Here is a 24639-nt window from a genome sequence, read left to right as displayed (position 1 = left end):
TCTCTCGACTGACTGATTGATGAGGGAAAGGGGAAGAGGATGTTACCATTGCCATGCCATCTGCCGCGCTTCATACTCCTTCCTCCCTGTCATCCACTGCGCTGCATGAACAGTCACTTGAAATTAAACCAGCAAGTGGTGCAGTGTACACATTGTCCTCAGTGGGAACATGAAAATGGACTCAGATGTGGTAGTCAAACAACAAAAACAATAGCCAGATCTACAAGGAGAGAGAGGATTCAGCCCAAGCTGCCGTCCCCATGCCATACCCACCTACCCAGAGGGTGAGTAGATCTGCTTTGCAAAGCACTCCATCTGTGAGTGATGGCAAAGAGCACCATCTGAAAAACAAAAAGAGCGCTGTCTACAGCGTCCTGGAAGTATGGTTTCTTTGGGTAATCTCCACGACAGGTAATGTCCTAGCACAGGATATTGAGCGTGCCTCAGTTTAAAAGTTGCTAACAAAAAAAACCAAGGCTTTTTGAGGACCACTATCTCCCACCTGAACTGTCAGTCATACTCTACACAATACTGCTACTAGAAGCAATTTTCAAGAGTAAAACTGGAAAGATCAGCAAGACTGGTATAGCTTGCACAGGTCCTTTGATAACACCCTTCCCCAGAAGAGCTGCAAACATCCCCTTTCACAAAACCGTAACCTCCTTGCCTTTCAAGGCTGTACAGAATGGCCTAGACCACACTTGTCTGAAGACTTAACCATGGCAAATACAAGTTTAGACCAGAACATCCTGGTTTTGCTGCTGGGACCATAAGTAGTGCCCATTTAAATCCAGACATCAAGCTTATGTTCATGGCAGCAGGAAGAAGAGTTAATCATAGGATTTTTGCCTTTCAGGACTGTGTTTTCCCCCCAGTTTCACTGTCATCCAGGCCACATAAAGATCCAGATCTAAGAAAAAAAAAAAAAATCGCACCAATTTTTGACCTTTGCATTCTTTACTTCAAGATAGGTGTCCCCCTACCTATCTGTCTACTGTACCACTCTTCTTTTAGAAGCAAGAACTCCAGCCTCAGCCCAGGTCAAGTGTTTTCTCTCATCCAGTAGTGAACAACTGTAACAGCTGGATTTCTTACAGAAAAATGAGATACTTCGTTGAACTTTAAGAACTCCAGTGTCAGAACAGCTGCTATGCATGTGAAGACTCAAACAGAGCAAAAATGGTACAACCAGATTTGACCATCTAGGTCAGTTTTGCATCTAATCTACCTGTACTTCGTGCTCTCTCTTCCCTTAGGACTGACAACTGAAAATCCTAGACATCCAGGCCAACAAACTAGTTAATCCCCATGCTGCTTTACTCTTGTATGAAATGCCTTCTTGACAGCAACCACTTCCCAAATTCATTCCTGAAAGCAGGATTGGTCCATATATGGGACAGGCTTCGGTATGCAGCAATGCCCCGTTCTGGTGACTCCCCATACACACAGGGCACTTCAGCGCTTTGCCTCCGCCTCAGGAGGCCGCAAGACTGACCTACATTTTGCAGATATGTGCCAATACTTGAAGCACTGCATCATGGTTAAACATGTTCCCTTACTACCACAGTTAACAGATCAGAGCCAGCCCCACTCCTGGTTTAGTACTGACTGGTATTTGGGTTCTGGTCTACTAAGTCCCAGTGCCGGCAGAGGGAGTGCAAGCACATGCATCTTTTCTGTGTTCACAGCTGCAGCAACTCCCTCCATGTTTCTCCTAACACAGTAAAGCTGATGCTACCAATGAGCCACCACAGACAATTGTTTCAAGTGAAGCCCAGAAAGAAAACAAAAAAAAAATCACCTCTTTCACTGTCTGTCAAATGGGAAAGGAAAAAAAAAACCAAACCCAACCAGAATCAAATATTACCTTGAGGATTATGCAAAGCATTTTGCAAATATTTGAACATAAAGTGAATTAAAAAAAAAAAAAATGTAGCGAGACCTGTCAGTGTTTGTAAGAGTGGATAAATAGGATCATCTTTATCATTTGTCCTCATTCCAGAAAATAGCCATCCTCCATACACGCATCCTTGTTTTAGTCCCTTATATTGAATCTGATTCCAAAGATTCTCATCACAATAAATACTGAAAGAGCACGAATACACCCTTTACAGAAGGGGTTGTGGCGTTTTGGTTTGTTTTTCTGTCACACAAAACAAGGAGTGTTTGATGGCCTCTCTCTGGAAGACAGAGCTGCAAAAGGGAAGGCAGAAGAGAACTGGTCTCACCTCATCCAGTTTGCTTTGGTTTCATCTGTCCCATCGATGGATTTGTAGCGGTTGTTCTTATCAACGATCTGCAGAACAAGAAAACAGATAAAGCATGTCAGCTAGCTGGTCCAGACAGGAGAAGGTCTGTGCCTCTCAAATCACTGCTTCAGTTCCAGCCTTAAGTCAGGACATGAAACTCTACGCCATGAATCTCAGCTTTCCTAGTACTACAGACTGCTACCCCAGACGTGTGTGTGGAAGTTACTCTGAAATGATTAAGAGGCATTTTCCTATGTACAAATGTCCATAACAAACAACTATGGATGCAGCTGATAGGACTGTTAGCAGTTCTGAGATACACAAGATGAACTTCCCTTTCAGGACAGGGCTGAGACACACATTTATTTTACAGACAGGAAAGCATGACCAGTATTTTGTATCAGCAGCTCTCGATTTTTTCCCACCTATAACTCAAGTCCCACATCTCATTTCTCAAAATTAATATCCATTGGTCTAGTGACATCTCTATCTCATAGGCTAACCAAGGCCTGTAGTACTAGGGGAAAAAAAATAAAGAGTTTGGTGCTAGAGTTTGCATGTAGATCAGTTCCTGATGGACTGGATCTCCTCTTTCCTGGCCTCCTGGGCCACCTGCTCTGCTCAAGCAGGCTGGGAAGGACTGCTGCAGACCCACAACAGAGCTCTGCAATCTCTAGATACGATCCTTCCTCTGTCCTCAAAATGATGACCAGAGCAGAGAAAGGTACTGGAGGAGCCCTAAAGGTTGAGGGCGGATGGAAGACACAGCAAGGGGGAGAGGAGAAGCAAGCTCTGCTTCCTACAGCTGTGAACCAAACTCAGGTGCCATGGCACCTAGTCTGCTTTCATCTATCTATACCCTTATGCTGCTAATAATTATGGTAGGTCAATGTTCACCTATTGCCCCTGTGGGTCAGCAGAAGATCTTCAGAGAAGGGGGAAGACTGCTGAGGTTTGGCTCCACAGGCCCCCAAGTCCCCCAGCCCTGAGCTGCATGGCGGGGGTATCACTTTGCTGGGGAGACATGTCACTCACCAGCCACGAGAAGAATCCTGCGGACTTGTCCTGGCTAGAGATCTGCCCCTCATATGGCCCGAAGATGTGACCTTTGGGGATCACCTCATTCATACAGCGCACATCATTCTCCCCGTTGGGCTCTTTCACCACCTCCATTCCAGGCGGGATGGTCAGTGCTGCTCGGTCAGGGTTGCCAACGGGCACCGGGGTGTCAGACACGAACACTGGGGGACCATGGTTCGGGCACTCATCCACGAAGTACTCCTGACAGGACTCGCAGACTGCGGGTGTGAGGGAAGCAGGAGTTAGAGTGGTCAGATATGATGCCTGTACAGGCTCACAGAGCTCATAGGACGCACAACACAAAGGCCAGCATGCCCCAGCTCCCCAGTATCCCCCAGGCCTGGCTCAGCCCCCTCCCCAAAGCCCAACCTCCAGGCACACAGGCACTTCACCGACTGCTCAGTTGTTTTGCCACACATCTCTCAGCAAGGGCCTGCCCCAATCCATTCCTGCCTAATGCCTGTACTTGCATGAGCCCTGGTACCCTACACAGATTCACCACTGACAGCTACAAGGACAGGGAAAGGCTCCATCACTGTCTGCAGAGACAGAGGCTGGGGGCTCCTTGCACATCCCCAGTTTGTAGGAACATCCTCAAGCCAAAATGTTTGATTCCCCACAAAGCAGATGGGAACTAAAATAAAGCATCCCTGAAAACAAATACCCTCATCATACAGCCTTCATTCTGTGCTTGGGAGAGAGACAAGCATCTTCAGGCACTTGCCCTGTGTCCACACAGGCACTCGGGCCTACAATTTGGTATTTTGTAGGTATGCAAATGTAACCAGCACCAGTTTTCTTTCCCTGAACATGCGTGGAAAGAGCTGTGATCTGTGCAACGCTCCCTTCACAGTTTCTTAATTCAAGCCTTGGGGTTTTGCAAACCCTTGGGGTTTTCCCATGCACATTTTCACGTTTCCAGCACGCTTTCTACCTCCCTCCCTGCTGCTACATAGCCCCACAATGGACAAGCTGCTTTTGTACAACAGTTTCCATATCAATTGTGCTGGTCTTTTCAGGAGAGCACACAAATTTGTCCCTGGCTGTTTTCTTCCCAGCTTCCCACCCCAAACTGACAGGGTGCCGAGCAAAAGTCTATACAAGCAGTAGCGCTGCTTTTCCCTCACTCACAAAACACTTACACCAGAAATCCACTTGCTGAAAGCTCTTGGTCATGATCAAATCCCGTTTCCCTTTCAGTTTCTTGGGCTCCACCTCCATGGACTGTGGGTCAGGCCTTCCAAAGCTGGGGAGGGAACAACAGAAAAATGACAATAACCTACAAAGACACTGGGACCGCATGCAGAGAGGAGCGGAGGCAGCAGGGCCTGACCAACTCCTTTAGTCCCTACACCAGCAGCAAACAAATGATTCAACTTGCCATCCAACCTGCCACAAGCTGGTACCTGAGAAGTTTTCATGCCAAAGCCTACAGCAGGTAGTGGCTTCAGCTGGAACACCTCCACACCTGGCATGTCCCACACTGAGCACAAGAGTGGCAGAGGTGACTCCCAGCAGCAGACAGGCATGGCTTCCCTGCTACAGCCCAAGGAACGTGCTGCTCAAGGCGTCAATGCAAGGCATTGCCTACAAGGCAGGCCAGTACTGCGCACCTCACATGAACTAGCGCACACAGCAGCCATGACCACCCTTGTCACACGCCTCAAGGCAGATCTCACAGGGGAGCATTGTAGTAGCTTTGAGAATTGCACATATAATTCTCAAAACCAACTTTAAACTGGGGAGAAGGTGGAGAGAAGGGGGTTGGAGTACACTGGGCTGAAGATCAGTCACGTACCAAGGCTGTCCATACTCCTGGTCCCGGCACGGAGAGCAGGTCTCTGTTTTTATCGTCACCATTTCCCCTAAGGAAGCCTGGGTCTGGATCAAACAGTCCTTCAAGTTTTCACTCATGTTCTGAAAAAAAATGAAGGAAGGTAGGAGGAAAAAATGAGCAGCCAGGAAATCAGAACCTTCCTGTCCCAGGCCAGGCCAAGGCCAGCAGAGCAGGCTCCCTCCCGGCACCACGAGCCGCCGTCATGCACCAGGGCGCCTACACCGCACGCATGTGGAACCCCTTTCTTGTGCTGAGAAGGAAAGAACAGCTCAGTTGCAGGTCAGGTAAAGAGCATGAGACAACATGGAGCAACCAGAGGCACGGGGAATGTGAAGTACGCTCCACAGTGCCCCTTAGAAACCTTGCACGTGGAATTTAAGATGGATGGGTGGGATGTGTTAATGGAAACATGGAGCACCACTACTCAGAGTAGGTCTCTGGGGATAAAACGACAAGGAAGAGGAACGCAGGCTGTGGCATGAATCAGGATCTGTCTATGACTATAACATATGCCAGTCTCCATCTGGGAACACAGCGCAGTTTACTACAACCCTGCAGATGAAGCTTTCTGTGTGCCCCAGACACACCTGACAAACACCTGCAGGACTCCACCGCAACTGCACAAGTCATGCTCTCCATCTCTTGCGAAGACCAGAGCTGAACTACCACCACCCTTCTGGCACACAAGCCGCAGTAGTGAAAATGTTTCTCCCTCAGCTCAACACAAGAGCCAGGAACCACTTAATGATGTCCAAGGACAGCAAGCTCCAAAACAATAGTACTTCCCTCCTTCCCCCATCATAGGTTGGTGCTGAAGACCAAATATTGGTAAGGCAAATGATAATTCAGAATCGGTTTAATTAATACTAGGATTTTTGGAACGGCTGCTAAGCTTCAGAGCATCCCTGCTTGAAACAAGGAATAAAGCAGAGCATCACATATCTCTTTCTTGCATTCATCTTAAGACTTCCCCCAAGACACACAAACAGGCTGCTCTCAGGCACCATACCAGATCAGACAGGCCCACAACTGCTCCCCACGAAATCTCCTGCAAGCCCCCTTTCCATGTCCGCTGTCCACTGGCATGCTCTGTTACACTGCATACTCACAGTGCCCAGCATAGCCGCCTCAGCAGCTAATCAGACCCCTTCTGTCAGGTGATCTGGTGGAAGAGCCCATCCCCATCACAACTCAGTTCTGGACATCCCAAAATTCATGTTCTGAGGTCACAAAGCCCTGACAACAGGAATTTTCTTATTACACACATGCTTGTATGGGACTGAGCACCACAGAAGTCTGGTCTGCATTTGTGCCTGTTTACAGCAAGAAGGAATATTATTCCCAGCCTCTGTGGCTCCTCTTTGTGCCAGGGGACAAATGATTAATTTTTCCAGCCTGACTTCTCACACGCCAATGTGCAGCCTGAAAGACCTTTATCAAGCCTGTATCAAGAAAGCACTAGTTAATATTCATATAGTTCTCTGAAAGCCAAGCCTCAGCCTAAGTACAACTAGATACATGCAAACATACACACTTTTAAGCCATTTCAAGATGCCCAAAACAAGACACATTTTCTTTCAGAATTCCCACAGTCAGTCAGAAGGAAAGCAATATTAAGGGCAAGGAAGGGCTCATTATTTTGGCAGCCTGAGCCTCTGGTCTGCACTCTCTGGAGCCAGAGGGAAGCTCTCCAGGCCTGTCCCCGTGCACCAGCTAGTGCTACAGGCAGAGGCTACCTGCCTTTACCAGAGAAGAAGGAAAAGTCTTTCCTGAAAAGTCTGCAGTAGAGGAGCTCAGGAGGGAAAAAGCAGCAGCTGATATGATAGAGGGGGAAGATGTTAAGGAACAAGAAGAGATGGGTGCTGCCCCAGAGCTGGTTATCTGTGGGGCCTGAGCTGACACAGGATAGGCAGATGCTGGCTTCAGGGCAGACGTTCTCAGTCATAAAAGCCACCCATTTTGGAAAACTGAAGGACAGGGCACCTGCAGTTAAAACACCCACATCCCCAAAGCTTCAGTAGGAAGAGATGGAGACATCTGTCTCTGAGGAGACAGTGGCTTTTCCTTTCCCACTCCTTCCTCGTGGAGACTCCTCAATTACAGAGTGAGAGAGACCCTATGATGGTGCAGTCTAACTTCCTATGCAAGACAGGCCACGGGGGTTCCTTCAGTGAACTCCTGGTTAAGTTACAGTGTACCACCACCAAGACAAGGGTAAAAAAAAAAATAAATAAAAAAAAAGAAAAAGAAATCCAGTGTTTATTTTACATATGCAACTCCTCACTTTACTGTATGGCTCATTTTGCAGCCCTCCCTTCATGGTTCTCCCTGAAGTGCCTCCAACTTATCAGCAACATCCCTGCACAGCACAGGCCACAGCACTCCAGCACTGACAGCAGCAGCACCTTGCACAGAGACAACAACCTCCCTGGCCCTCCTCAGGATTTCCATGTTTGCATCCAAGTACTGCATTTACCTCCTGGTCACTGTGCACAGCTGGGGTTTAGCGTTTGGTGAACTGCCGTGCTGCCATAAGAGCTCTAGCTCCTGCAACAGGCCACTGCACACCCCTTGCCAGCTCTCCTACCTGCTCAGCAGCCAGGTGCCCAGTTTTGAAACATTCACACAACTCTTTTGTTGTCTCAGCCAGTACGCACACGATCGCAACTCCACCACTAACTTGCCTCTTTTCATTACTTGCGATTTGCCCAGACTTTGCATTGCCCACAAACGTAATCCAAATTAACTTTGTGTCTTCCTCCAGGACACTGACAACCTTAGAATCATAGAATCATTTAGACTGGCAAGGACCTTTAAGATTGAGTCCAACCATAAACCTAACACTGCCAAGTCCAACACTAAACCATGTCCCTAAGCACCACATCCACATGTCCCTTAAACACCTCCAGGGATGGTGACTCAACCACTTTCCTGGACAGCCTGTTCCAATGCTTGACAACCCTTTTGATGAAGGAATTTTTCCTAATATCCAATCTAAACCTCTCCTGGCACAACATGAGACCATTTCCTCTCATTCTGTCGCTTGCTACTTGGGAGAAAAGAGCAACACCCACATCTTGACTAGCATCAAGTAAAAAAAAACAATTCCCAGCTGACACTACTAGAAATACACTATCAGCAATGGCTCTCCCTTTTGGTGTCACACTGTGACCTTTCATTTAGTCAGGCTTTCACTTACTCCTAGAATCGTGGAATAGTTTGGGTTGGGAGGGACCTTTAAAGGTCACCTAGTCCAACCCCACAATGAGCAGGGACATCTTCCACTACATCAGGTTGCTCAGAGCCCCATCCAGCTTGACCTTGAATGTGTCCAGGGATGGGGTATCTACCACCTCTCTGGACAACCTGTTTCACCACCCACACTGTAAAAAAAATAATTCTTCCCAACATCTAGTCTAAATCTACCCTGTTTTAGTTTAAAACCATTACCCCTTGTCCTATTGCAACAGGCCCTACTAAAACGTCTGCCCCCATGTTATTTACAAGCCCTCTTCTAAGTACTGAAAGGCTGCAGTAAGGTCTCCCTGGAGCCTTCTATTCTCCAGGCTGAACAACCCCAACTCTCTCAGCCTCTCTTCACTGCAGAGGTGCTCCAGCCCTCAGATCATTTTTGCAGCCCTCCTCCAGACCCGCTCCAACAGTGTGTGACACATTGAATCATTCTAGCTGCTTATCCTGGTAACGTAGCACACCTTCAAGTGCATTAAACAAACAAGATACATCAACACTTTTACCTTTATCAAGCAAAATTATAGCAACATCAGAAAACCACACCATGTTAGAAAAAGACCTATTAAAAAAAAAAAATCTGTACAGACTGCTATTACAATTAACACCCCCTTAAATCATGACCAATCCAATCCCTATCAGCTATTACACTATTTTACTGGACACCAACATCAGACTGAAAGTAGCCTAGTATTCTAGTTTGTCCAGATTAGACTTCATATTAGCTTATTTGTTTATGATTAACACACAGCATTCTTTTCAGTCTAACTCATTACATATACTCTTTTAAAATTAGCATTTATGGCTCAGAGAGCACTGCTCAGCCAGTTCTTTTAAAATCCCTGGATGCAAGTTAGCAAGAACAGCAAACTTAAAAATGTACTGCTGTAGTAGCTGCTGTTTGGTAATCTCCCATGCTACTACTACAACAGAGAGCATTATGCTGCTGCTGTAACTGGTACCATCCACCAGCTACAGGAAAAAAAGTATTTGACATTTTTCCAGTTCCAGACATCAGTAGATGACTCTGCTTTTAGGATTATTTTAGCTTCTGATGTGTTTAAAGCTGCTTTTAGTTTTTCCTAATTTCACCACCCATTAGTTTCTCGCCCTTGCCCCTTCTCCTCTTGCTTCAGTTTTCCACAATTACAAGAGTCTAGTTCACGTTCTGCACTTTTCACTCCCTCCACTTTATTGTTTTGGGGGCATTGGGCAATTTTTATAGTTCTGTTTGTTCTAACACCTAAATATGATGATCCTCTGAAGATTTCAGATGATGTGGAGAAGCACCATGTAAGCATAAGCAGAGCAGACTCCATAGTTACTGCTGAGGGTATTCTAAGGGGGTACTCGACCTCCTATGTGCATGTCCCTGTGCCCATCAGGACACTCAGTCCTCCCAATGTCAGTGCAAACAGAGCCTACTGCAAAGTCCTGGCAGGGTGTCAGAAAGGACAATCCCTAAGTGAGAGGGATGCTGTGAAGATCCCGGCGCTGTCTGCACACGACATCAAGTCCTTTGGACAGCAAAAGCAGTCATGGTATGAGGCACAAAGGTCTTCAGCAGGCCCAAGACACCAATGTGACCACTACAAATCCCAAGAGGCATCCCTGGGTTCACAAGTGGTGCCATATAACCTCTCCTTTTTCTTTACAAAGTACGCAAGGACCTGCCATGTTTCTGCATGACATGCTAAATACTCCAGTGGCTTTACCATACTGCTCACAGAGAAGTAGAAAACACAAGAATATCTGAGCTGTCAGTCTCTAAAGTGGGGAAAAAACATCCAAATGGGGTTAAGCACAAATGAACCTGTGAATTCCCATCCTCAAGTATGCCACCTTTATCACTGCCCCTCTTGTAGTTATTAGTTAACAGCCACAGACTCTTATCTGTGTGGATCAGCCTCCAAAACAGAGCTTTAATTTTACATTTTACTGGCACATTTCCCAGATTGGGACATTCTTGCATGTGAAGCAGCTGTATAGGAATCCATCTCCTCCTCAGCACACAGCTCCTTCACTCAGTTTCTCACTGCCAGCCTTCTGGAGGTCATCCCCTCTTCTTTTAAGATCGATCTTGCATAGCTTGTACCACATTTTGAAGTACAGGCCCATGGTGAAAGACGGACTTGAATTCATACGCTTTTTCTATAGCTGCATATTATTAACAGAACTAGTAATCCAGAACAGTCAGCTACTGACGAGCTGAGAAGGGGGAATAAAGCAGCACATTCAAGGCTCTGAGCTCCCCTCCAAATAGCCACGAAAGACCCAAGCTGACTGTTTTTCCCGACATGAATTCCCTTACCAAGGTCCTCGGCCATGCCAACCATTTCAAGTCACTTTATGAAGTACCAGTTGGCTATGCAGCTCACGCTGGCAGCCAATGCAAACACTGAAACATCCCACAAAATAAGAGAGAGAACCAGTTTGCTCAGAGGACCACTGTCCACAGACATACTAACCCCATGCTCGACTGGGAAAACTGCTTTTGCCGTGACAGTTGCCACAACACTGGCTTAATTTCCCCCACTCCAAAGCATGACACTCCCATGGGTGAAGCTGTCCTCCATCTGCAGCAGAGCAGCATCCTGGCATGGTGAAGGCTGGTGGCAGGGCAAGACCTGACGACCTGCCTCCCTTGATGCAAGGCCAGGGCTCTTCTCTGACAACCACAGAGCAGTGCTGAATGCAGCCTGCACAGCTGGAGACAAGCTGGAGCAGTCACAAATTCAAACTTAGTAAAAATTACAGGGCATGGATGATGCAGGATTTGAGCAGCATGGGCTGCAACTAGGACTTGTTTAAATCATTGTCAATTACACCACTACAGTCGATAGCCATGAATTCACCAGAAGAGAAGTATGAAGCATTTTCTCTGAGTTTTGAATTCTGAAGACACTGAGGAAGGCCAGGACTACAAGAAAGACACCTGAAAGCACCACCGGTTTTGCTGCAGCTTTCTGAAGAAACTTGGAGCACAAGCTTCAAAATCACGAGACTTAAACCCATTTTACAGCAGGGCGGGCTGAGAGTTCCCAGTGGTTTCAAAGATTTGCTCAAGACCAGCAACTGACATGACAAACAGCACTGGGATGCCACAACACAAACTTCCTGGTGTCATTCTGCTTGCAGACAGGCTGGAGACTGGGAAATTCCTGTTTGCCAACCTGAAACTCCTCCTGTCACTTCAAATGGATGTGAGATGCGCTCACACTGTCACTCTTACATGGTTCATTGGCAAAACACGTCATCAAAACCTGCCATGATCTACTTCGTGACAGACACATTTCAGAGGGAGAAGAGGAAAAGGACATCTGAAATAATCCCTTAAAATTGTCTTGGTGGCCTCTAGTGAAGGTGGAAAATGCTGCTGACTTTACAGGATTTGACACAAAATTCCACATTATGATCAGTCAGGAGCGTTTGCCCTTTGTTGATCTTGGAGTAGGAAGCTAGTATGGATCAGCACAAGCCTCTGCAAACTGGGCATTATTTGGCACAACTTCTCTACGTTAAGTGTTGAGTAAGGACTCAACCCAGCAGGATGCTGACAACATAAAGCTCCCATAGAGCCTAAAAGCCTCTGAAACAGTACAGCATGCCACAGAGCCAAGGCAGCCACTTACTGCAGCTAAAAGAGTATGTGACATGCATTTTTTAAATATATTAAAAATAATTCCCTTAAACTGGGAAGTTCTAATTTTTGCTGCATTTGGCTCCCTGCATTCATCTCAGATTCACAGTTTAAGGGTAGAAAGGAGAATTAGGTCAACCTGGCTGATCCCCTATATGTCACATGCCCTTACCTTTACCCTACAAACAGGAAAAAATCTCCATCTGAGCCTAGCAAGGGGAAGAGAAGCCAACACTTCAGAGTACATTTCAATTGTTAAATCCCCGTCACGGACAAAGAGTATGTGAACCTCTCGGTCTGGGCAGCAGTTCTTTCAAAGAGCCCTGCAATCCGGTGAGAAAGGCTGAAATACCCAGCATGTTGGGACACTGCTTTGAGCAAATGGAAAGAATTGCTTCCCAGGTTAATGGCTGTAACAAACCTCACCATCTTTGGTCAGGACTGCCAGCTGCACTTTTTGCCTTTGGCTTCTTCAACATAAATATATACCTACATTTGTAAAGTTAAAACAAACAGATAAAAAACCCTCATACTAAACCAACATGCTATTCCACCAACATTTTTCTCCCCAAGGATAGAATAAGAGTACAACCAACTGGCAGATGTAAGCCTTGTTCCTTTAAGACACTACTGAAAGGTCTTCCGAAAGCAATAGTGATAAGCACTGAATAAAAACACAGAGATAGCAAAGCCCTGGATATGCACCCATGCATTATTTTCCCAGCTTTCCAACAATTTTCAACATCCTTCTATGTAACTCTTCTAGTCTTCGCTACATTACTTGAAGATGCTGGCACCAGAAAGCCATGCTGATGTAAGACTGAGTCTGAAGTAAATGTAAAGAGTTACAGGCACAAAGCTACCTCCTCACCCCTATTATTCATGACTTCTCCAGTTACGTGTCCAAATCATAGTTATCTTTCCCAGCTAGGCCCTGACACAGAAACTCCCCAGAGCTGCCTGCCCATTCTGATCCCCACATTCTCTCACACAGGACTGGTTGGGACACAACCCCCCTTTGCAGATCATGTTCGGGGCATGCCTTTCCAGGTTTATAACTCTCCATTTGTCTGCATGAAAATTATTTTGTTTCAATGGCTCCATTTACCAAACAAACTGTGTTACTTCGTTCCACCCTATGAATAGCTACAATTCACCAAACTTGTTTCATCTACACATTTGGCCAATGGTGAGTCATGCTTTCTTCTGCATCACTGAGTAAGCGTCAGGCAGAATTGGCTTCTCTCTTCCCCTCATTTGAAGGGAAGGGTCATCGAGTCTACTTCTTTGAAAACACAGTCTCCACATATCATGTTGCGGAGAGTCTTCTGTAAAATGATCGAGCTCTAGCTTAAAATAGCTGAATTATTTGCTCCCCGTGTCTAAGGCAGCAGTGCCAGAGCCTTGATCTTCTGACACTGAAAAAAACATTTTCTACGTTCATCTTGAAGTTAATCTACAAACAGTTGATTTATTAGCGTGCTAATACTGTCCTTTAGCTTAGAGTATCCTTCATCCTCCTTACTGTTTATACTGACACTTCAGTTTATTTATTGGATGCTGACTCTATCAATCACTACCTTCACTTCCTAAGCCACTTGTATTTTATTGATATTCTTTGGCATTAGATATTAATTGGATTCTCATGCACTGAGTCAACTGCCTTATATACCTAAGTATATCATGTCTATGAATCTTTCTTTAAACCAACTGTAAGCATGTCAAAGAACAAAATCAGACCTGTTTGAGGAGTACAAGACACTCTGCATGACATCAAGTTTCAAACATGAATTACTTTTTATTTACCCAGGATTGGTGTCATGCTACCCAACCTATCATTTCCTGAGCCATCCACTTAGCAATTTTCAGAACCATCTCAAAACAATCACTCTTCCAGTCTCTTGGATTAGCTGTGATCCACCCAGATTGATTAAAAATGAACATCAGCAAGCTAGAGACCTCCTCCCGTTTACCCAGTACCCACTCTGCTTCAAGAGAACATGCTTTTTCCTAAGCAGAGCTGCCAGCAAGACTTCGCTTACCCACAGGACTCATGCTACGCAACTCCCACGTGGGTCCCTGGATACCTACTTATAGGGCTCAACTTTTGGATTATCAATTTTGCCTTTCCTTTCTGCTGGCCCAGATGGCAACCTCCATGGCAAACAAGCACACACAGCTCCACAAAGGTAAGTTATGTTTGGGTCTCAAAAAGTTAGGTTTTTCATCACACAGATAGTTCTATAGAAAGCAGAGATGTGAATTTACTGACTAAATGACCTGCTCTTACCCATGGGGAAACAAAAAGCTGCAGTGAGGAAGCACTTGGTAGGCACGCGGCAGGCAGGGTCACCACAGCACTCCTGCTCTTCTGCCGTGCTGAGAAAAAACACTGGAGTGCCTTTAATGTTTTATAAGGCACATGCAGGAAATCCAAGACTCCCCAGTTGAGTCCTGCCAGCCTCACCGTGTGCCCGGTGCCCTGCCACATAGCACTCAGCACCCACCTGTGCCCACCACCGCCGCCGCCCAGCTGCCCACCATGAGCTCATGTGCATCCAGAGGACCCCTGCACTTGTGTAGGCTGGCCAGCCTAAAAATTTCTGTGGGTGAGCAACACCAGTGATTCACGTACTTGAACGCTGACAGAGGTAAAAAGGGAAAGGGAAAGGAAGGTGTGGGGGTGGGTAGGAAGCAAACCCCAGACACTACTTTCTAAATAGCAGATGTGGCTATTCTGGCCAGCAAACCTCCACTTTAATTTCTAACCCACAGAAATGGGAAATGATTCATGAAAAATCAACAGGATAAAATTAGCTGGAAGGCAGAGAGATAATTCATACAACCAACCGTCATGGGCTGAAGTGCCAGCACTACCAGCGCTGCCTGGCATTTCAGCCTCCGGTGCCCTTCAGTGACTGGCACCCAGCCAGCAATCAGCTCCACAGATATTTCCTTAGTGTCTAAATTAGCCCCTCTAGAGAGCACATCCATCTTTTAACAAGACGGCCTTTCACTCAATGCTCTTCTAGAAGTTACAGCCTTTCCTTTTTTTAAAAAAAAACCCAAAGATTACCTGCAGTACTCTTGTCTCCTTCCACTGGTGAATGTTAGTGGTGTCAGAGGACACAACAGGATGGACTGACGGGATGGACAGGCTTGCACACACATCTGTAATCCATGGCCAAGCTACACACGAAATTGAAACTGCCCCACCAAGTCAGAAAGCTCAGTGCGTTTCACCAGAGCAACCTTCCCCTGCACAAAGCCAACAAAGCACTCAACAGCGACAACCAAGTGCTGGTCTGCCTTTATAAACATGGTGTTTTTTTCTAAGACTGACCTTAAATTTTATAACATAAAAAGCACAAACAACAAAACACAATTTTGCCCTTGATACAGCCACATGACAGAAAGTTTCTTACGCATACTTCCAAATCACAACCCAAAGCCCTTTATCCCAAAGGCAGATGAGAAATCCCCACCTCTTCAAAAGACCTCTGGACTCTGATTATTGAGCAGTGCCCCTTCCCACCACCCAACTCAAAGGCTTCAGGAATCTAATGTCAAATTGTAAAGCCTCAGCAGCACCAATACCTCTAGGCAGGCAGTCTCAGCTGCATGCGGATCTCCATTCAATTGGGACTTGTGGGTACAGATCCAAAATGAAGATAAAATCCTGCTTCAGTACCATTTGTCCAGTTGGCATCTGTTCATTGCTGTTGAAGGATGGTACATAATGGTTCCTCGTAATTTTTCATTTTTGTAAATTTTTTTGGGGTATTTTTTGTTACAGTGGTTTCACTGTACTTGGGCTTCAGGACACTCAAGCAGCTTCTTTCTTCTTACTTGTTCAGTAAAAAGGGAAAGAATACTTGGGAGGGATATGAGATGGTAGGAGCAAATTGTATTTTCATTTGTTCCTAAAATTCTAATAAACTAGCTCAGTCCTTTAAAAGCACAAACACACACACCAGGCCGAACTAGAACAAATCAACTGTTCCACAAAATGCAGAGGAAGCAAAAAGAACAGCCATATTTATTTCTCCTCATTTGTACCCTCTTGCAGTCCATTATGGAGATAAGATCTCACAGTACAACAGGACATTATTCAGGGCTGGGAAATCTGTCTGCGGGTTAGGGGCTCATGTTACACACTTGGATGAGTGCTGGCTGAGCATGGGTCATACCGACCCCCTTTTCCTTGGGGCAGGCAGCAGTCCAGATACTCCTAATGTCAGATCTGCCAAGAAATCAGATATCCGTGTGCTGAATTCACCACCACCACCATTTGATCTGCACATTCCCTTCCATAAAGGGAGAGGGGTGTTCAGACCCTGTATATCCTAACACAGTGAACTACGAAAAAAATTTCCAGAAGCGGCCAAGCACTTCTGGCCCATTCCTTCAATCCCCACTCCTCAAGTGTGTCTTCTGCACAAAGGTATTGGGTTGCACAGAAATACCTGGTTCTCCTACCCTACGCACATTTTAAAAACACTTACTAGCAGAAGCATGGAAAGCCCAAGAACTCATGCGATTCTAGTCCAAAACCAAGGAGCACGTCACAGTGACTTCACGTATCCAGGTCACTGAGAGCCTACAGAAGTTCACCAGCTACCCTAAGAGAATTCAAAAGCAGCATGTCAACACCTGACTACAGAACGAGACCTAGCTAAAAAAAAACCCACCACCAAACCACCAACCACCAACCAGTTAAGTCTGTCAGACCTAAAGAGGATATGTTAGCATCTGATTTAGTTGGTGCTAGCTCTCAACACGTCTAGGACATACAGTAAGCGGATCCATCTTTCTGGAGGTACTGCCTTTGCAACAGCAATGCAGCGTTAGCTAGTAGGATTCTGCACTGAGGGTCACGTACCAGTGCACCTTCACTACATGATTTGGGAAAAATTTCTTAAGGAGCAAAGCAACGTACACATATACCATACATAAATTCTCTTCCCAATCACAAAGCGAAAAGAAATTCAGTAATTAAAAAGCTTCTGTTCTTCAAAAGCCAATTGATCTCACTTGAGCTCAAAAAAGATAGTCTGCATGCATAGGTGTGCACACATGACAACTCTAGAACATATTTTATTGTTCACAAAAGTATGTTCATGTGTCACCAGTATTGATTTTTTCTTCAGCAGTTTCCAAATGTTTTAATTTCCTCTGAAGGGATAAAAGGACTAGTCTCCACAAACTGGCATATTTAACATTCACATTAGCCTTTCCAAGTAAAAGGTCTCAAATTTAAAAAAAGCAGCAGACCACATGAAATATTCCAGCAGCCTCAGAGCAAAAGAAAAAAAAAACCCAAACAAACAAAAAGCACCAAACAACGAAAAAGGCTAAATTCCCTGATATACACAATGAGGAATTTAAGGTTTATCCAAATGAAGGGTGTGAAGAAGAACATGCTAGGGGTGGAAAGGTAACCTCAGTCAAACTTATGACATCTTTCAAGGAAGATGCTATGTACACTTATACTGCTCAGCTGTTCTGAGTCTGAAGTTGAAGGACCACATTTAACTCCACTCAGCATATTATGACACAGTTTGTATGATACAACTTCAAAATAAAACTTAATTGTACTGAAAAGGAATGTACTGGACAACATTTCATGTTTGTTATTAGCGTGGAAACAGCTGATGTCCCTGACCAACATTAGCTCCAATTACCAGCCCTCAACACTCTGAAACACCCTGAAGGGGTGTCTGCAGGGGACCAGATGAGCTGCGTGCCCACGGTGGCCTGATCCACACTCAGGAGCCTGGAACCAGTGTGCTGCAGTATGCAAGGATGACCTGGCTCAGGGACCAGCAAAGGATGCTCAGTGCATTGGCTCCCCACTGCACAAGGCACGAGCACCACCGGTTCTCAGGGCTAGCTAATTAAAGCAATTCTAGAGCTGCCACATGAGATAATCCCTCACATCACCTCCCATACACTTTCACCACTCTATCCTCATATGTCACCCCAGTACTCATGGTCAAGCTTCCACTGGCAAAAGCCATCCACCAGCTGATGGCAGCACAGGCAGCCCTGCTGAGCCACCGGCAGTGCCAGCAGCAGCAGGGCTCGACACCCACATTGACTTTGGAACAGCAGCCCCTCCTCCAAGAGGAGTCACTACAGTTGAAGGAAAACTGGCCTTGGAAGAAAGCCTAAGTTTAAGGAGGAGAAAAGAAAGGGAGCAGAGAAACGAATCCATTTATCAGAGTGTGCTCAAATTGGACGACTTTGCTTATGATACCCTTCTGATGGGCCCCTTATTGATGGCTGTCCGTGACCAAGGGACTGCACTGAAGCGGTCTTCTGCAGTATGCATTACTGATCTCTCTCAGGAGGCTGCCAGTTTCTGCAGCTTAAACCTTAAATTATACATATAATGTTTTTACCTTCTGACTGCAGAGAAACAGTTCAGTCTGAAACGCCAGAGTACTACCTCCCTGCGCTGCAGAGAGAGGCCTTTGAACAGCTCCCAAGGATACAAGCCATCCACACAAATGGACCACTAAGCACAACAGCAAACCTTGAAGTGTCAATATTTTTAATTGCTTGACAGTCTCTCAGCAGAAACACAGGTTCTTGCATTTATGTGCAAAGTCTGGGATGGAAGGAGGAAAAACGCCATAGCACCACCCTCACCGAGTCTAGCTGAAGTCCAAAGCCTATACGGTGAGGACAGTGACTAGACCTTGGAAAACCCACATTGTAAACGTGATTCTAGATGCCAAGTCAAAATTTACCACATTCATTTCTGCTTTTTTTCCCTACTTGCTCTCAATCCTCCCGTCTTTTCTATTAGTGCCTATCACATGGCACTTATTAAAAAAAAAATTTCTCTAGCATGGGATGCTTGTGTTGCCCTCTTCACCAGGTTTCTTCTCCACTGACCTTGGCTGCTCCCACCTTACAATGAAGCCACAGGACTGCCTTGCATTTTCCATCACTCTTTGTTTGACCTTTCACCTGCAAACTTCCGCCCTTTCTGAAGCAGTTTTCCCTCACCTTGTTTCTAAAGATGCCATGCAAGGTGACACAAACCTGCCTTTCAACTTGTCCTCTCTGCTTTTTCTTTAGGAGGTTAGACTTGCTACTGGAATCCACTTGCATGGGCAAGTTTAACTAGCAAGGATTCCTGAAAAGCAAGATTTCACTACGCAGCTTTAGAAGGACCACTGCTCTAGAGGCTTTATTTAAAAACACCTTCAGCAGCAGAGAAGAGGTCACAGAGAGAACAGAAAAGCCTGTGAAATTAAAGCCTTCTTTACTTCACTGTTGCAGAGGTCAGTGCAAGAGGGTGCACCAGAACAGTCTGCAGCTGCACAGCTCTGGTCCAAGAAACTTCACCCTCTACCACAGGGCTTCAGGTAGAAGCGCTGTACAGAAGCGCTTGCGATGAAATACACCACAAGCATGACAGGGGGCAAGATGCCGAGTGGCAAAGCTAGCATCCCACGGCAGGGCTGCCCAGCGGCAGGCTGGGAGGACTGCTGCCCTTTGGCCAACCCTCCTCCACCAGCGATGCCTGTGTCTCAAGCAGCTCTCAGCCCTGGAGCCCAAAGGACCTGTGCTCAGGTGAGAGCCCAAATCAGAGAACTCAATGCTGATGCAAGAAGACGCATCAAGAGTACCCAGATACATGTCCAAGTGACTCCAGATTTCTTAAAAGGCCACAAAACTGCAATCCAATCTGCGGAATAAAACCGATGTTTGCTTGCTTTGGCTTTCTTAGGAAAACCGGTTGTTCATGGTTTGAGGCCACACCTCAAATACTGCGTTCAGTTTAGGGGCCCTCACTTCAAGACACTGAGGTGCTGGAGTGTGTCCAGAGAAGGGCAAGGAAGCTGGTGATGGGTCTAGAGCACAAGCCTGATGAGGATTGGCTAAGGGAACTGGGATTGTTTTGCCTGGAGAAAAGGCAGCACAGGGGAGACCTTTTGGCACAGGGGAGATCATATCGCTCTCTACAGCTCCCTGACAGGAGGCTGTAGGCAGATGGGGGCAGGTCTCTTCTCCCAGATAACAAGTGACAGGACAAGAGGAAACGGCCTCAAGTCGCACCACAGGAGGATGAGACTGGTTATTAGGAAAACATTTTTCACTGAAAGGGTGGTCAAGCATTGGAACAGGCTGCCCAGGGCGGTAGTAGAATCACCCTCTCTGGAAGTGTTAAAAAACCACATAGATGTGGTACTTAGGGACATGGTTTAGTGGCGGACTTGGCAGTCCTAGGTTAATGGTTGGACTTGATGATCTGAAAGGTCTTTTCCACCCTAAACTATTCTATGATTCACAGGTCTCAGAAACACATTCACAGTGCAAAGTAGGCATCAAAAGTTCCCACCTGTACTCATGCCACTGGGAACAAGACTTATTGCTTCTTACATCTACCTGGCCTCGTATCTTCAGATCAAGTTTTAGCAGGTTATTTCTTCCTTCTGAGGGTCCCCCAGTCAATCTACGGTATTACTATTTGATTGTCAAACACACAAACCCCCCCCCCCCCCAACAACGTATTTTGTCTTTGGGACTATGCTTAGTTTTTCCATGTAAATTTTCATACACAAGCCAACAACACTGGATTGGCAATAACAATTTTAAATATGCTACTCCAAAATGTCATGAACATTAGGCAGTATTTTAAGAGCTCTGGAAATGGTTAGTAGCATATATAGCCAAACCAGCAAGAGAGAGGCCCTGCTAACAGCAACATTAAGAACAGAAATGTAAAAGCACATACTTCTCTTGCATAAAAGGACACAGGGAAAGGGGAGGACATGACTCAAAAACCCACGACTTTGCTTGGGAATTAACCCACATGAGACAGAAGTTACAAAAGGAAAAAAGAATATTAAAAAAGATATCAGAAGGATAAAGCATACATGGTACTCCTTATTAAAAAACCAAAGACCTCTCTTGCCTGGACTTGTCGTTTTTCTCCTCAATATACATACTTTACTCTGATTCCTGACTCAGGGCAGCACCTTCCACTCACTGCAATACTTGTGGCCCCCCGATTGCAAAGATCCTGCATCAGAGCATCCCTCCCGCTTCAGGGTCCTCTTGCAGTGTTCATGGACACACAACCTTACCCACGTCCTACACACTTCGAGCAGGTCCATTGCTTTCCAGCAAGAAATATGAGCGAACAACCTGCCCCCACACCATCCCAGTAAGACTGACTGACCTTGCCTCAATACATCAAAAGTAAGGTTTCAGACAAATCTTTGCTTTTGTCCTCATTATTTAATATCAGGTATTACCCTCACAATAATCCTCCCCCTTAAATTGTCAAAAAAGCGGAAGTAACTGCTACCAGCAATCAGTAAGGCTCACAGTGACAGAGTCCCCCATAAACTGCCACAGAAAGCACGGTGCTGCATGCATGGTCCACAAAGATGCTAGAGGAGCAACAGGCTGCTCTGCTGAAACCAGCAAGTTCCGCACTAAAGCCAGCACTGAGCTGGGAGCTGCAGGTCCTCCCTCACGTCCCACGGACAGCCAGAAGGAGCAGCAGCTTTTGACACAACTCCCAGGCAGGAGGGAACAGCAGCTTCCCCTGGTCCTGCTGCTCCGCAGTGCAATGGGATCAGTCAACTCAGCATGTAGCCAAGAGCCAGGACAACCTTCAGCATCTCCTGCAGTGACCTTGAACCCTCCTGGGTGAGTGGTTCAGCTAACCAGCCTTTCCTCTGCTAGCACAGTCCTTCCGCCGCTACGCCAACAGCCCCCACACTTGAACCCTTTGCAGACTGCACGTGATTCAAGAGCCCTGCGTCGCTCAGCCCCGTGCTAAACTATTATTTCTAGAGCAGAAGCACCTTTGGTCGAAGCACCCCTTGCAAGAAGCAAGCGCACATCACCTGAATACTTTCTGATTGCAACTTGCACTTGAAAACAAAAAACACACTGTCCCCATCAGGGATGCACAGCTATCTGTTGTGGGGTTTATACACAATACATTAGAAAGTTAAAAGAGTCATTTCCCTTTCCACCTCCATTGCTTATAACCTCGGTGATTGCACAAACAGAAACTTGGGGAACAAGAAGCCCAACCCAGGCACCGTGTTCAAGCTTTGCCAGTCTCATGGGGAACACACCTTGCTGGCAGCACCGGATCCAGGGGGCTGCTGGATATTTGGGGCGAGGGCTCCTTTGCTGCTCAACAAAATGCCACGCACACCTGCAGCGCTGGAAAACAGCCCTTTCTTACGGTCAGGTCAGTATTTTTTTTTAAGCTGGTTCTGCCAGTTCTCCTCCCATTAAGGAGAAGCATTAATCACTGGAAAAAGAGGAAGCAACAGGGAGCCAACAGTTTTGCCCACAGGCCAACTTTTTTTTTTCAGTGATCTGAAACGGGACGCTAGAGGCATCTTCCTTTTCCCTTTGGAATACACCAAGGGATACAGGAACGAGGTTTTAAAAATATAATCTATATCTATAAAACTCACGCTGTTCTGGAGCGTTTGCAAAGAATCCAGAAAGATTCAAGAACTTAAAAAAGAACAACACCAAAACATTCGGAATGAAGGCAAAAGAAATGTGCATTTGGTGAAGTTTTTCCACGCGAGTCAACAAAGTACGCTGGCCCCGCGGCGCACGGGCAACTCATCCGCTGCACTCTGCGGCGGACCCGGGAGGCGCCACAGGCACGGTGCCTGCAAACCGGGTGCAGCTGCCGCGGGGCTCCCGCCGCCCCCCGCTCCGCTCCGCCGGGGAGCCCCGCGGCGATGTGCCCGTGCCCGTGTCCCGGCCCCGCCGCAGAAGCGCCGCGACCCGCCGGTACCGCATCCCGCGGGCTCCCGCCGCCGCCGCCCCCGGGGAGCGCCCCGCGCCGCCCCGCCCCCGCGTTCCAATGTGGCGCGCGCCCGCCCGCCCCCGCCGCCGATTGGCCGCCGGCCGCGTCACTCGCCGGCCACGCTAACGGCCGCGGCGGGGGGGGGCACGACGAGGGGAAGGGCGGCCACAGCCGCGGCGCGGGCGGGAGCGGCGCGGCGGGGAGCGGCGGGGCCGGGCCGAGCCGAGCCGAGCCCGGCGCCGCCCGCCCCGTAGGGGAAAGCGGGGAGGGGGGGGGCCGCTACCTGTGCCCGCGGGTCGTCGCCGCCGCCGCCCCGCCCGCTGCCGGCACCCCTCAGCCGGACCTCCCCCCGCGCCGCGTCCGCCGGGCTGGGCCGTGTCCCCCCCTCCCTGCGCTCCGCAGCCATTTTCGTGGCCACCTTGGCTACCAGCGGGGCTGACTCACCTCGGCGCTGCGGGCGCGGGGGGCCCGCCTCGGCGTCGGGGGCCCCACTCCGCCCGGGGAGCGGGGAGGGGAGAGCCCGGCTGGCTGCGCCCTCCCTCCCCGCCGGCCCCGCTGGCTAGTCCCAGGCGAGGACGGGTCCCGGGGCCGGGCCGGGCTCGGCGGAGGCGGCGGCGGCTCCCTCCCTCCCGGCCGTGACCACCATCTTATTAGCACAGGAAATGACATGGAGAACGGAAGAGAGGGGCGTTCGGGGGCCGAGCCCGGGGACCCCCCGAACCGGGGGGAGGCGCCGCCGGCCCGCCCGGCCCGGCCCGGCCCGGCCCGCCAGGGCTCTCCCGGGGCCGCGGCACTCCTGCCTGCCCTGCAAATACCCGAGGTAGAAAGAGAGGAGGCGGGGGAAAAATAATAAAAAGCAAAGCCAAAAAGCCGCACAAAGCAGGGGGGGCAGAAAAAAGCCAGAAGGAGCCGAGCGAACCCAAACCGCCCCCGGTTCCCACCTCCTGCTCCGGAGTCTGCGAGTTCCGCGCGGAGCCGGCGGCGATCTGCGGCCGGGCAGGGGCTCGGGGGGGCGGGGGGGGGGGCTCTTAAGGACAAAAACCGCCCGGGATGCCCTCGGCCATAGCGCGGGGGGAGCCGGCGGCCGGAGGGGCTCGGCCCCGCGGAGCCGCTGGGCTCCCCACGGGCGCTGGCGCGGCCACCACCTGCCGCCGCCCGACAGCCGCCGCGGCGCCCCGCGGAGAGGGACCCGGCCGCACCCTCGGGGCCGCCCGCCTGTGGGGGACGGCGGAGAGCCGTGCCCCCCGGCCGGGGACGTGCCCCGGGGCTCCTTCACCGGCCGAGGCCACCGCCTGAGTGGCCCCGGGGCGGGCCCCTCTCCCGGCGGCGGGACCGCCGGTGCGCGCCTCCCGCCGCCTGTGTGCAGCCCCATGCCCTTCTGCGAGCAGAAAGTGAATGTGGAGGCGCGGTGTTTCCCTGGCGCTCCGGGCTCGATCGTATTTCAGATTACCCCCCAAAAAAGCAACCCACCCAGCAGCGACCAGAACAACAACAACAAACCCTACCCTCGAGCGCTGTGCAGAAATTACGGGAGACATGACGGATGGCAAAAAGTAGGCATAATTTAATAAACGGGGGAAGCATGTCTCACCAATAAAACAAATTCTAAATAAAACCATCTGCAAGCATTAAATTTGAAACAATGCAAACTGTTCAGCTGCTTTGCCAAAAGAGGCACAGCAGGGGGTAAAGAGAGGGATGGATAAATGGCCATAATTTTCCAGTTCCTTTAGTTGACAATGGGCTTGTATGCAAACAGGGCTGCAGTGACAAT

General features: G+C 48.2%; 1 protein-coding gene across 6 annotated transcripts in view; it reads right to left on the bottom strand.

Moving 5' to 3' along the window:
- The window catches only part of PRDM11 (PR/SET domain 11), a 52313-nt gene extending 27926 nt beyond the window's left edge, over positions 1–24387 (bottom strand). For 2 of the 6 annotated variants that reach the window (XR_008746121.1, XM_055797692.1), the window contains exons 1-5: positions 23310–23791; positions 5128–5246; positions 4472–4575; positions 3285–3547; positions 2229–2296 (exon numbers count right to left, since the gene is read on the bottom strand). Coding sequence is in view for 3 of the 6 variants with exons in the window: in XM_055797692.1 (XP_055653667.1) it covers positions 2229–2296; positions 3285–3547; positions 4472–4575; positions 5128–5246; positions 23310–23534 (779 nt within the window). In the remaining 3 variants the exon portion in view is untranslated. The other 4 variants (XM_055797702.1, XR_008746122.1, XR_008746123.1 and 1 more) reach the window with 4 other exon arrangements.
- Positions 24388–24639: the final 252 nt, after the last annotated feature.

The sequence above is a fragment of the Falco peregrinus genome, chromosome 1 (assembly GCF_023634155.1).
Source record: "Falco peregrinus isolate bFalPer1 chromosome 1, bFalPer1.pri, whole genome shotgun sequence".
Lineage (NCBI taxonomy): Eukaryota > Metazoa > Chordata > Aves > Falconiformes > Falconidae > Falco > Falco peregrinus.
This window is presented reverse-complemented; position numbering and strand designations above follow the sequence as displayed.